We start from the raw sequence: 14,090 nt of genomic DNA, 5'->3' as shown, positions 1-14,090 counted from the left end.
CAAAAGTACTTAGATGTAGTAGAAGTACTTTGCTTTAGCAGAAATACTATGATTGAGGAGTAATACTTAAACATAGGAGAAATATTGATACACAGACACACATACACAGAGAGTAAAGGGAACAGGAGCTGTGGAGAGTCTGGGCTTGGTATATGTAGGTCAGTTAAATTAGCTGCACCTGCTGTAGTCAGCCCTTACACACACAGACACAGAGAGAGGTGTGAGTTTTCTTCAGTGTATTTCTGACATTCAGGATTCCCCTCGAACAAATGGCCATAATTTCCTAACCGTAGAGGCTAGAACGGTCATTCAGACATCGTTTTGTTCAGAAGAGATGGGGGAATCTTCAGGTCTTCATAATTCAGAGATAAAATATAAATTATTAAAGATATATGACTTGTAATACACTGTAACTGAGTAGAGGCGAAGCAAAAACTGCATTGACTTGCTCTCAAACAACCTTTGGTAACTCTAAATCTATATGGAGCATCAAAATCATTCTTTCACCGTAAGAAACAGCAGGCTTTGGTGAACAGTCATGGAAATTTTCAGGGCTCTGTGGAAATCCATCAAAAAGATATGATGAGAGAAAAAAGTGACTCATTTCCAGAATTTGAAATCTGATGAAATCTGAGCGAGGGACAAATTTCCTACCCTCAAACAAGTCTAACTCATCTCAGAACAGTAATAGGTGAGAAAATAATTCTTGAATTGTGAGCATCAGGAGTGTCTGAAGATATACGGGGACAAGCCTCATGTCTTAACTTCGCTTCGTTAAGGAGATATGACAATTTGAAAATGCCTCTCATTACAGAAATCCAGCGGTGATTTTGAACAAACTCTCCATTGAGTTTATATGGAGAGTTTTCACACTTTGTGTTACTCTGAGGAGATTTGCAAAATATCTATGAGTCCCACAACAATGATAGGGACATTTTCTGAAAGCCAGCAAAAATACCTACGTTTTGATGTATAATTTGTGCGGCTTGAGTGGAAATTGAGCGAGTAGCAAGAAGTTGTTTGGACATGAAGAGAAAATTCAAACAGTTTCACTGTCCCCTCTGAGTTAATTGCATAGCAACCATAGCAACGCATGTATTTTCTGAAAAATCACAATTTTGCAACTGAAGACTTAAAGAGAGATAAGATGAAAAAGGTAGAAGATCTGAAAAAGCTGAATCACACAGGAATAGCCCAATCATTTGAGAACGTTTTAAAGTTTGAATGGAGTTTCTAGGTGAAAGTATGAGGCAGTAGTTAAGTTTCAAAGACAAGAAAGTTTTAGCAGAATTGTGGAAGTTTCCCATTCATTTCAATGGGACAAATTAAAGGAAAAAAGTGTAATATTTTAAAAAGTATAATAGTAATAAACACCAAAAGTCATAGCCGGCATAAGCAGAAAGAGCAGAACAGTTTAGAGTTTGAACGGTGAAAATAGCACAAAAATTGTGGAAGTAGATCCACGGCGAAAAGTGTACGGAAACACCCGGAATAATAAAGAATAAAGAGAAACAGGAACTCAATAGTGTGGATGCCTATTAAGGCATCCACACAATAAAGAGAAACAGGAACTCAATAGTGTGGATGCTTAAAGCATCCACACAATAAAGAGAAACAGGAACTCAATAGTGTGGATGCTTAAGCATCCACACAATAATAAAGAATAAAGAGAAACAGGAACTCAATAGTGTGGATGCTTAAAGCATCCACACAATAAAGAGAAACAGGAACTCAATAGTGTGGATGCTTAAAGCATCCACACAATAAAGAGAAACAGGAACTCAATAGTGTGGATGCTTAAAGCATCCACACAATAAAGAGAAACAGGAACTCAATAGTGTGGATGCTTAAGCATCCACACAATAATAAAGAATAAAGAGAAACAGGAACTCAATAGTGTGGATGCTTAAAGCATCCACACAATAAAGAGAAACAGGAACTCAATAGTGTGGATGCTTAAAGCATCCACACAATAAAGAGAAACAGGAACTCAATAGTGTGGATGCTTAAAGCATCCACACAATAAAGAGAAACAGGAACTCAATAGTGTGGATGCTTAAAGCATCCACACAATAATAATAATAATAAAGAATAAAGAGAAACAGGAACTCAATAGTGTGGATGCTTAAAGCATCCACACAATAATAATAAAGAATAAAGAGAAACAGGAACTCAATAGTGTGGATGCTTAAAGCATCCACACAATAAAGAGAAACAGGAACTCAATAGTGTGGATGCTTAAAGCATCCACACAACTAGAAAAATTTGCATTTCCTCCGAAAATGCAGTGTGGATGCTTAAAGCTGAAGCTGTATGCAAAAAGTAGCTGAAAAAGCTGAAAAGTTGCAGAAATTGTAAAAACTTTGCAGAAGCAAAGGAACATTGCTAAAATGTAATAATTTAGCAGAACTGCAATATCTTAGAGGAAACATAATACTTGGCAGAAATACAATAGCATAGCAGAACTTAGCAGAAATATTGTAACTTACCAGAAACATAACTTCTCAAAAATACAAGAATTTAGGAGAAATAGTATAAGATAACAGAAAGAATAAAGGCACAAATCCTATAAAAAGCAGAAATACTATATTAGGCACAAATCCTATAAAAAGAATAAATACTATAATTTAGCAGAAATACTATGTTAGGCACAAATCCTATAAAAAGAATAAATACTATAATTTAGCAGAAATACTATATTAGGCACAAATCTTATGAAAAGCAGAAATAGTATGATTTAGCAGAAATACTGTATTTAGCACAAGTACCGAAAAGTACCAGAAATACTATGATTTAGCAGAATAGTAATAACTTACAAAATTACAAATATGGAGGCATATTGAAACAGAAATGCAGAGAGGGACACACAAACACAGGCTCTAATCCAGTCAACCAGTCTAACTATATTCAATTTAAATCCTACAATGACATGCTGCCAAATAAGGGTAGGGTTCTCTCTCTCCCACTAAACACACACACACACACACACACACACACACACACACACACACACACACACAGAGGGAGAGAGCTGCCGAATTTAAATCCACCAATCAGAGTGGCTGTTTACGTTTTCCCGCCAAAAAAGGTGCATCTTTTTACACACGCAGCACAGAGAGGCACAGGATTATTGCAGTCTATTTCTCATAGTGACAACTCCCCTCAAACAAATGACCATAATTTTCTAACCGTAGGGGCTAGAGCGGTCATTCTTACACCGTTTTGTTCAGAAGAGATGGGGGAATCTTCCAGTGTTTACAATTTATCATTAAAATGTGAATTTTTAGAGATATATGACATGGATGAATTGTTGACTTAGAAGCCACGAATTCCCCAATATGCAAATTTGAATGCCTGAGACCACATATATGATTGGCTGGCTGGGAAGCCGTGCAGGCCCTGATTTGTGGATTTGAATTCCTCAGCCCTCAGATATGATTGGCTGGCTTAGAAGCCATGAAGGCCCCAATATGCAAATTTGAATGCCTCAGGACACATATATGATTGGCTGGGAAGCCGTGCAGGCCCTGATTTGAAAATTTGAATGTCTCAGTCCTCACAGAGGATTGGCTGCCTGGGTACCTGGCAGAAATATATAGAAATAGTATGATTAAGCATAAATACTACATTTAGTAGAAATACTATGTTTTAGCACAAATAGTATAAAAAGCAGAAATATTATAATTTAGCACAAATAGTATAAAAAGCAGAAATATTATAATTTAGCACAAATAGTATAAAAAGCAGAAATACTACATTTAGTAGAAATACTATCTTTTAGCACAAATAGTATAATAAAGCAGAAATACTATAATTTAGCAGAAATACTGTATTTACCACAAGTACCGAAAAGTACCAGAAATACTATGATTTAGCAGAATAGCAATAACTTACAAAATTACAAATATGGAGGCATATTGAAACAGAAATGCAGAGAGGGACACACAAACACAGGCTCTAATCCAGTCAACCAGTCTAACTATATTCAATTTAAATCCTACAATGACATGCTGCCAAATAAGGGTAGGGTTCTCTCTCTCCCACTAAACACACACACACACACACACACACACACACACAGAGGGAGAGAGCTGCCGAATTTAAATCCACCAATCAGAGTGGCTGTTTACGTTTTCCCGCCAAAAAAGGTGCATCTTTTTACACACGCAGCACAGAGAGGCACAGGATTATTGCAGTCTATTTCTCATAGTGACGACTCCCCTCAAACAAATGACCATAATTTCCTAACCGTAGGGGCTAGAGCGGTCATTCTTACACCGTTTTGTTCAGAAGAGATGGGGGAATCTTCCAGTGTTTACAATTTATCATTAAAATATGAATTATTAAAGATATTTGACTTCTAATGCACCATAACTGAGTAGAGCGAAGCAAAAACTGCCTTGACTTGCCCTCAAACAACGCTTTGTAACTTGAAATCTGTTTGGAGTATCGATATCATTCTTTCACCGTAAGAGACAGCAGGCTTTGGTGAACAGTCATGGAAATTTTCAGGTCTCTCTGGAAATCCAAAAAAAAAGTTATGACGAGAGAAAAAAGTGGTTCATTTCCAGGGTTTGAAATCTGAAGAAATCTGAGCGAGGGACGAATTTCCTACCCTCAAACAAGTCCAACTCATTTCAGAACGGTAATAGGTGAGAAAGAAATTCTTGAAATGTGAGCGTCACGAGTGTCTGAAGATATGCCGGGACAAGCCTCATGTCTTAACTTTGCTTCGTTAAGGAGATATGACGATTCGAATATGCCTCTCATTACAGAAATCCAGCGGTGATTTTGAACAAACTCTCCATTGACTTTATATGGAGAGTTTTCCGACATTGTGTTGGTCTGAGGAGATTTGCGAAAGTTCTATGAATACCACAACAATGATAGTGACATTTTCGGAAACCCAGCAAAAATACCTATGTTTTGATGTATAATTTGTGGAAGTTGAGTGAAGATTGAGCGAGTAGCAAACAGTTGTTTGGACATGAAGAGAAGACTGCAAAACCTTCAGTGGCAGACTGGAAGCCAAGTGCATAGCAACCATAACAACGCATGTATTTTGTGAAAAATCACAATTTTGCAACTGAAAACTTTAAGAGGCATAAAGGTAAAACGGTAAAAGATTTGAAAAAGCTGAATCATACCTGAATAGCCCAATAATTTGAGAACATTTTAAAGTTTGAATGGTTGTTCTACGTGAAAATAGGAGGAAGTAGTTAAGTTTCAGAAACAAGCAAATTTTAGCAGAATTGGAGAAGTTTCCCATTCATTTCAATGGGACAAATTAAGCTTAATATTTTAAAAAGTATAATAGTGAAAAATACCAAAAGACATAGCAGGAATTAGCAGAAATAGCAGAATATTTTAAAATTTGAACGGTGAAAATCGGCTGAAAATTGTGGAAGTAGTTAAGTGCCAAAAAGTGTACGGAAGTCCCAAGAGGAACTCAATAGTGTGGATGCTTAAAGCATCCACACAATAACTAGAAAAATTTGCATTTCCTGCGAAAATGCAGTGTGGATGCTTTAAAGCTGAAGCTGTATGCAAAAAGTAGCTGAAAAAGCTGAAAAGTTGCAGAAATTGTAAAAACTTTGCAGAAGCAAAGGAACTTTGCTAAAATGTAATAACTTAGCAGAACTGCAATATCTTAGAGGAAACATAATACTTGGCAGAAATACAATAGCATAGCAGAACTTAGCAGAAATATTGTAACTTACCAGAAACATGACAACTTCTCAAAAAATACAAGAATTTAGGAGAAATAGTATAAGATAACAGAAAGAATATATTTAGCCAAAAATACTTACGGTGTGTTCACACCGAACGCGATGGACGCGAATAAAACGCCCCAAACGCCCCTAATTTGACGCGTGTACATTCGCGTCTCAACGCGTGTCCAAGAAAAATCCATCGCGTGTCAAAATATGATATTTTGACGCGCGTGAACCGGAAATGTGGGAGGAATGTGGGAGGGAGTTGTGCCAGACCGGTATCTTTGCAAGATGGCAGCTATCGAGCTAGCGCTTGAAGAGAGAGTCTCCCTTCTCTATGTACTGTGGAGAGCAGAGCAGCAGCGTAAAAGACGTCCTCGCCGTACCTGGGTCCATCAGGTCCTCCAGAGGCATGAGCAGTTTGGTGAGTTTCACCACTTGCTCCAGGAGCTGCGCCTGGATGACGGCCGATTCCAGCGCTATCACCGTCGGCCAGTTTGAGGACCTGCTTTCCCTCGTCGGTCCCAGCATTGCCCGCCTAGACACCAACTACAGACGCTCAATCCCACCTGCAGAGCGCCTGTCCGTCTGCCTGAGGTTAGTAAAACTATTTAATACGGTAGTCCTTTATTGATATCTGTGCTAATATGCTAATCCATCCAGTTATACACTGCTAACATGGATGTGCTATGCTAACAGTGAATGCTGTCGGTGTTTACTGAAAGCAAACTGTGGTACAGAGACGACTCTTTATAATATTTCTAGTGATACTCAGAAGGTCTCATCAAGTCCCGATTTAATTCGATTTATGCTGTTATCAGTGTTTGAATGATAGCATGGCTGTGGTGTCACATCAATGTATGCGCTCGGTGTTTGCTGATATCAAACTGTAGCATTAGGACCACTGAGTTAACCTTTGTAGTGATACTCACTCCTTTTTATTTAGACCTGGTTTAATTCTGGGATAGTTGAATATTTGTATATAATCCCTGCAGCTGTCAGACTCTATAGCAGGGGTCACAGCCTTTATTAAAACAGAGTTAGATAAAACTGTGAACAGTTTGGTTCATCTCTAGTTACATGGTTCTATCTTGATAAGCTATGTCTTATCACAGATTAATTTTTCAAAAATATTAATGATTTAAGCAAGGAAAGGGCTACATGTCAACATACAACTCTTTATTTCTATTAATGTCTTACTTCATTCCTACCTGATTGACATGTTTAGGAATTGTGAGTGATTGGCTCACTGTAGTGGCAAAAGTTGCTACCAATCAAATTATGATATGTTAAAGTTAAAACAAAACACAACTGTTTTAGATATTATCTAATATACATTTTGTAATTATCCTTATAATTACAAAATGTTTTATGTAAGATTTAAGTTTTGTGATTTATATCTGACATCACAAAAGTATTTTGGAATTTGAATAATGTATTTTGTAACTGCAGTACACATAATACTGATTTTGAACAATTTTGTCCAGGTTCTTTGTCACCGGGGACTCCTTCAGGACCATCGCGTTCAGTTTCAGAGTCGGTGTGTCCACGGTGAGCCAGATCACCCCCAAGGCAGCGACGTCCATCTGGGACTGTCTAGTGGACGACTTCATGGCTGTGCCTTCACCTGGAGACTGGCGCTCCATCACAGAGGGATTCCAGGAGCGCTGGAACTTTCCTCTGTGCTGTGCAGCTCTGGATGGGAAGCACATCCAGACAAAGGCACCCCATATATCATATAGGAGACATACACATTGATATACACTAAATATTCATTTCATTTCTTTTTTGTGGTGCCCAAATTGATGCACCTGCTTGATTTTGTTTAAACAATTATTGCACACTTTCTGTAAATCCAGTAAACTTCTTTTCACTTCTCAAATATCACTGTGTGTGTCTCCTGTATGATATTTAACTGACATTTTTTATTGTAACAACCAACAATTTATACAGGAAAATAATGTCTATTAACAAGGTTGCCCAAACTTCTGCATCCCACTGTATCAGTATATTTTGTCATTAGTATAATATGAAATAAATTCTACATGTGTCAAGTCGTGTGCCAACATTTGCTGTGTAGTAGAACTGAGACATTAGTCATTATAAACATTTATTTGAAATAATATTAAAAGTCTCAAACAGAAAAACATTAAACATAAATATATAAAATATAAGAATTTACAGAGAGACAGGAATAAAAAGGACCAGCTGCTCTCCAGAGCAGGAACAAGGCTGAGGAGGAAATGCTCCATTGGAGACTGGTGTGGCCTCTTCAGGGACTCCAGGATGGCCAGCTCCACCGCCGATGGACCGTCCTGGGACCCGTCCCTCATCTGCCTCGGAGCCGTCCTCCTCTGTGGGCCTGTAAAACAGCACAGAACACAAAGAAATGAGAAGGCTGCTACTAGATTTTAATTTCAACATTGAAAAAAAAAAAAACAATAACAGGATATAATCAGATTGGTTGTAGATATTTAGTAAAGGTGATCACAAGGGAATCCCACCGACTAAAAAGGTATCAGTGCTTGCTGTACATATCTGTGGGTGCAGCAGCAGGAGCTCAGGGACTGGGGATGCTCTGCTGCAGAATCAGTTGGTTCTATCAATACAGTATTAAATGTTAACAGGTTCGATATAATAATCGTAGAGTAGACAGTGGTCCCTCATTTATTGCAGGGGTTCTCAGAATAACTAGCCCCTGGTCACAGTTCTCACAATTGATTCTCAAAGTGCAAACCTTTGTAGATTGCAAAACGTAAAAGTATTATTATGCCGCGGTTTGTCTTCATCTGCCCGCCACTTTCGTGCGCCTTTTTCCCTCACGGTGCAGGTGGTTATTTCCGAATGAGGCTCATAGTTATGGGTGTTTTTGTGCCGTTTTTTCTATTGGACGCGATGGTTATCAAAACCAAACGTGATAAATTTGGCAAGCGCAGGAGATTTGTCAATCAGGCTGCAGAATGCAATGCTGTACTGTGCAATAAAAAATCAGCGAAAAAGCAAAGCAGTGACGGATGAACAGCGGGACCACTGTGTGCTGTTTATTAATAAACAATAAAATATATTCCTAAATGATAACATGCATAAAAGCAGAACGGTATTTGTACGTCAGTGGGAAAATAGCGGTGGCTTGCTAGCTTTTGTGCGGCTTCCCCGGGTCAGTGAAAACTTTCAAAAGAGAAATGAATGAACTTACCAGGTTGCCCGATCTCTTCACATATCTTCCTCCAAGCTCGGTCCTTTTTATTCCTGTCTCGGTACTGAAAGCAGCTGGTGTTGTACAGCTCCGAGCTTTTTGCTACCGCATTGATTAGCCTTCCCCTCCATTGAAGTATGAAAGGCTTTGGCTGGATCTGCCCCTTTGACCTAGGTAACAGCCACGTCACCAGGCTCCTGATTGGTTGTCGCGGCGCGATTTGACGGTGGAGTTCAGATTTTTCCAACTCGAGCGGTAGACGCGAAACGCGCGTATGCACAAAATGCAACACAAAAACTCACGCGCGTGGTTTTATTCGCGAGTCAAACGCGCCAGACGCGCTACACTGACGCGCGTTTCACGCGTTTTAGCGTTTTCGCGTTTTCGCGACGCAAATCTGCTTCCGAATTTTCGCGGGACCCGCAATCGTGCGTCATCGCGCCTTTCCATTGACTTTACATGTAAACCTGACGCTCTATTCGCGTCCATCGCGTTCGGTGTGAACACACCGTTAAACATTACAGAAACACTATGATTTAGAAAAATAGTACAACATAGCAGAAATACTGTGTTTTACCAGAGACACTGTGATGAACTATGAATATTGTAATTTTAAATTAATACTATGTTTTAGCACAAATACTATAATTTGGCAGAAATACTATCATTTGGCAGAAATACTATGATTCAGCACAAATACTCTGGTTTAGCACAAATATTATAAGATAGCAGAAATACAATTATATAGCAGAAATGCTATATTTAGAAAGAAAAATATAATATAGTAGAAATAGGATGATTTAGCAGAAATACTACAATATAGCATAATAACAATGATTTAGAACAAATACTATGATTGAGCAGAATAGTTATAACTTAAGTGAAAATACTGGAAAACTAAAGTGACAAGCTGAGAAAAAAACAGAACATGCTTAAGCTGTCTCAAAACTAATTATTGTTCAACTGTGGGGAAAAAAAGAAATACAAATAAATAAATACAGAAATGTAAAGAGAGAGACACACACACAGGGTCTATGCCAGTCAAACAATGAGATGCTGCCCTAAAGAAGGTCTTTCTCTCTCTCTCTCTCAGTCTCTCTGTCTCTCTCTGCCTCTGTCTCTCACACACACACACACAGGGAGAGAAGCAAGTTTCTAGGTCAGTCAAGCAGCCTGGGAGCTGATAAATTTGAATCCACCAATCAGAGAGGCTGTGTACTTTTCCCGCCAAAACAGGTGCACACACGCAGCACAGAGACAGGATTTTTGTAGTCTATTTCTCATAGTGAGGATTCCCCTCAAACAAATGACCATAATTTCCTAACCGTAGGGGCAAGAACGGTCATTTTTACACAGTTTTGTTCATAAGAGATGGGGGAATCGTCAAGTGTTGACAATTTATCATTAAAATATGAATTTTTTGAGATATATGACATGGATGACAGGTTGGTTTAGAAGCCACGAAGGCCCCAATATGCAAATTTGAATGCCTCAGCCCACATATATGATTGGCTGGCTGGGAAGCCGTGGAGGCCCTGATATGTAAATTTGAATGTCTCAGGCCTCACAGAGGATTGGCTGCCTGGCGACCTGGCAGTAATATATGGAAATAGTATGATTAAGCATAAATACTACATTTAGTAGAAATACTATATTTTAGCACAAATACTATAAAAAGCAGAATTACTAAAATTTAGCAGATATACTATATTAAGCACAAATCTTATAAAAAGCAGAAATAGTATGATTAACCATAAATACTACATTTAGTAGAAATACTATGTTTTAGCACAAATACTATAAAAAGCAGAAATACTATATTAAGCAATATAAATATCCTATAAAAATCCTATAAAAAGCAAAAATACTATACTGTGATTTGGTAGAAAAACTATAATTATTCAGAAATACTATATTTGGCAGAAATACTATATTTAGCACAAATCTTATAAAATAGCAGAAATAGTATGATTCAGCACAATAGTAATATCTTATACAGAAAAATTGGAAAAGCAAAATGGACAGCTGAAAAAATGCTGAACATGCTGAGGGTCCCTCAAATATGCTTGTTAAATGAAAAAAATCGGCAAAAAAAAATATAACAGAGACACACACACAAGATCCAATTCAGTCAACCACTCTAAATATATTGAATTTGAATCTTACGATGAGATCATCCCATTAAAAGACTTTCTCTCTCTCTCTCGCTCTCTGTCACACACACACACACACACACACACACACACACACACACACACACACACACACACACACACACACACACACACACACACACACACACACAGAGGGAGAGAGAAGTAAGTTTCTAGCTCAGTCAAGCAGCCTGGGAGCTGCTGAATTTGAATCCACCAATCAGAGAGCCTGTGCACTTTTTCCCGCCAAAACAGGTGCACGCAGCACAGAGAGACACAGGATTTTTGCAGTCTATTTCTCATAATGACGACTCCCCTCAAACAAATGACCATAATTTCCTAACCGTAGGGGCTAGAGCGGTCATTCTTACACCGTTTTGTTCAGAAGAGATGGGGGAATCTTAAAGTGTTGACAATTTATCATTAAAATATGAATTATTAAAGATATTTGACTTCTAATGCACCATAACTGAGTAGAGCAAAGCAAAAACTGCCTTGACTTGCCCTCAAACAACGCTTTCTAACTCTAAATCTATTTGGAGTATCAATATCATTCTTTCACCGTAAGAGACAGCAGGCTTTGGTGAACAATCATGGAAATTTTCAGGTCTCTGTGGAAATCCATTAAAAAGATATGACGAGAGAAATAAGTGGTTCATTTCCAGAGTTTGAAATCTGAAGAAATCTGAGCGAAGGACGAATTTCCTACCGTCAAACAAGTCTAACTCATTTCAGAACGGTAATAGGTGAGAAAATAATTCTTGAATTGTGAGCGTCAGGAGTGTCTGAAGATATACTGGGACAAGCCTTATGTCTTAACTTTGCTTCATTAAGGAGATATGACGATTCGAATATGCCTCTCATTACAGAAATCAAGCGGTGATTTTGAACAAACTCTCCATTGACTTTCTATGGAGAGTTTTGCGACTTTGTGTTGGTCTGAGGAGATTTTCCAAAATTCTATAAATCCCACAACAATGATAGTGACATTTTCGGAAAGCCAGCAAAAATACCTACGTTTTGATGTATAATTTGTGGAAGTTGAGTGAAAATTGAGCAAGTAGCAAGAAGTTGTTCGGACATGAAGAGAAGACTGCAAAACCTTCAGTGGCACACTGGAAGCCAAGTGCATAGCAACCATAACAACGCATGTATTTTGTGAAAAATCACAATTTTGCAAGTGAAAACTTTAAGAGGCATAAAAGTAAAACGGTAAAAGATTTGAAAAAGCTGATTTATACCTGAATAGCCAAATAATTTGAGAACATTTTAAAGTTTGAATGGTTGTTCTACGTGAAAATATGAGGAAGTAGTTAAGTTTCAAAAACAAGAAAATTTTAGCAGAATTGCAGAAGTTTCCCATTCATTTCAATGGGACAAATTAAGCTTAATATTTTAAAAAGTATAATAGTGAAAAATACAAAAAGACATAGCACACATTAGCAGAAATAGCAGAATAGTTTAAAATTTGAACGGTGAAAATCGGCTGAAAATTGCGGAAGTAGTTAAGTGCCAAAAAGTGTACAGAAGTATCAAGAGGAACTCAATAGTGTGGATGCTTAAAGCATCCACACAATAATAAAGAATAAAGAGAAACAGGAACTCAATAGTGTGGATGCTTAAAGCATCCACACAATAATAATAAAGTATAAAGAATAAAGAGAAACAGGAACTCAATAGTGTGGATGCTTAAAGCATCCACACAATAAATCCGAGCAATAGTAATAAGTGTGCCTTTTGGCATAGGCACACTTAATAAGAATAATAAATCCGAGCAATAGTAATAAGTGTGCCTTTTGGCATAGGCACACTTAATAATAAATCCGAGCAATAGTAATAAGTGTGCCTTTTGGCATAGGCACACTTAATTACCAGATTATTACATTCTTTTTTCTTTCTATAAATTTTCTTTCTTTCTATTACAAGCTGTATTTTCATATTATTACCCCCCGTTTTTGGGATCTTATTATCCTATTTTATAAATATCAGGGTAATATTCCCCAACAACCACTTTTGCCACCATGATATTACTTGGATATTAAGTGGTTATTATTTTGGCAATTTCATGGTAATAACTTAGTAATTACCACATTATTAACTTCTCTTTGTTAAATTACTATTAATAAAGGTATTTTAAAACTGAAACTAATCTGTCACACTGGAGTGCATTTTTGAACCTTTGCAGACTGCCCACGTCATGTAATTAGGAAGTAATCCAATCCCTCGGTGCAAATTACTATTACCTGGTTCAGTCCTAGCTGACTGCCTATAAAGTGATGTGTCACACAAGGTGTCATGCAAGAAACATCTCATGATGGGTAGGGTTAGAAAAATTCCTCAACTACTGAAGGTTCCAGTGAGCACTAGTGCGGCCATAATCCAGAAGTGGAAAAAAATTAATTTCACCATAAAACGGAAACTACAAGGTGCTCCCTGCAAGAATGGTCTCTAACAGATTCAACAGCATCATGAACTACATGTTCTACCTTGTGATTGATGCAATGAATAACGATCAGGTTAGGGCTGACTATCATTCATTTCATTTTAGGGCTGCACTGTGAATTATGAATCTAACTAACCATGCATTTATGCATAACATTAACTCCAAGGCACTTTTTAACTGCAGGTTGTTTCAGAAAGTTGCTCTGCATAATTCTAAAATCAGAACCTGCAAATTTCACCTTTCCAGAGAACTCTGATATCGATAATCAGCATGAAACTGATGGTGACAATAATATTTCTAGGCAATTTTTGTAACGCTCCAATAAAGTATAAAATAAAGCTGTAGGCCCATCAGGGGATAAAAATTTATTGAAGGACATTGAAGAACAACAGAAAGAAAGGAAGGTTGGAGATATGGGTCATTTCATTACTTTGCTGAGGGATAAAAAGGTACAATTACCAAATTGTTTTGCAGACCTGCCCTTTTTCTGTCTTTTTTCCTCATGCTGTGTGTCTCTGCCACCCTTCTGATCCTCCTGTTCTTATTATCCAGCTCCATCAAGGTGTTGGCACTTTCTTCCATCC

General features: G+C 37.7%; 1 protein-coding gene and 1 long non-coding RNA gene across 2 annotated transcripts; one reads left to right on the top strand and one right to left on the bottom strand.

Moving 5' to 3' along the window:
• Nucleotides 1-5,792: 5,792 nt before the first annotated feature.
• Nucleotides 5,793-7,768, top strand: LOC145431009 (uncharacterized). Its single transcript, XM_080306290.1, has 2 exons — nt 5,793-6,311; nt 7,202-7,768. The coding sequence occupies exons 1-2, from the start codon at nt 6,052-6,054 to the stop codon at nt 7,470-7,472; spliced, it is 531 nt and encodes a 176-aa protein (XP_080162416.1). The 5' UTR covers nt 5,793-6,051; the 3' UTR covers nt 7,473-7,768.
• A 43-nt stretch (nt 7,769-7,811) lies between these two features.
• Nucleotides 7,812-9,034, bottom strand: LOC145431010 (uncharacterized). Its single transcript, XR_013911381.1, has 2 exons — nt 8,911-9,034; nt 7,812-8,076 (listed from the first exon to the last, which is right to left on the bottom strand). It is a non-coding gene; the product is annotated as an uncharacterized LOC145431010 (long non-coding RNA).
• Between the last annotated feature and the right edge of the window lie 5,056 nt (nt 9,035-14,090).

The sequence above is a fragment of the Astatotilapia calliptera genome, chromosome 9 (genome assembly GCF_964374335.1).
Source record: "Astatotilapia calliptera chromosome 9, fAstCal68.1, whole genome shotgun sequence".
Classification (NCBI taxonomy): domain Eukaryota; kingdom Metazoa; phylum Chordata; class Actinopteri; order Cichliformes; family Cichlidae; genus Astatotilapia; species Astatotilapia calliptera.
The sequence above is the reverse complement of the archived record's forward strand: the minus strand, read 5'-3'. Positions and strand labels throughout refer to the sequence as shown.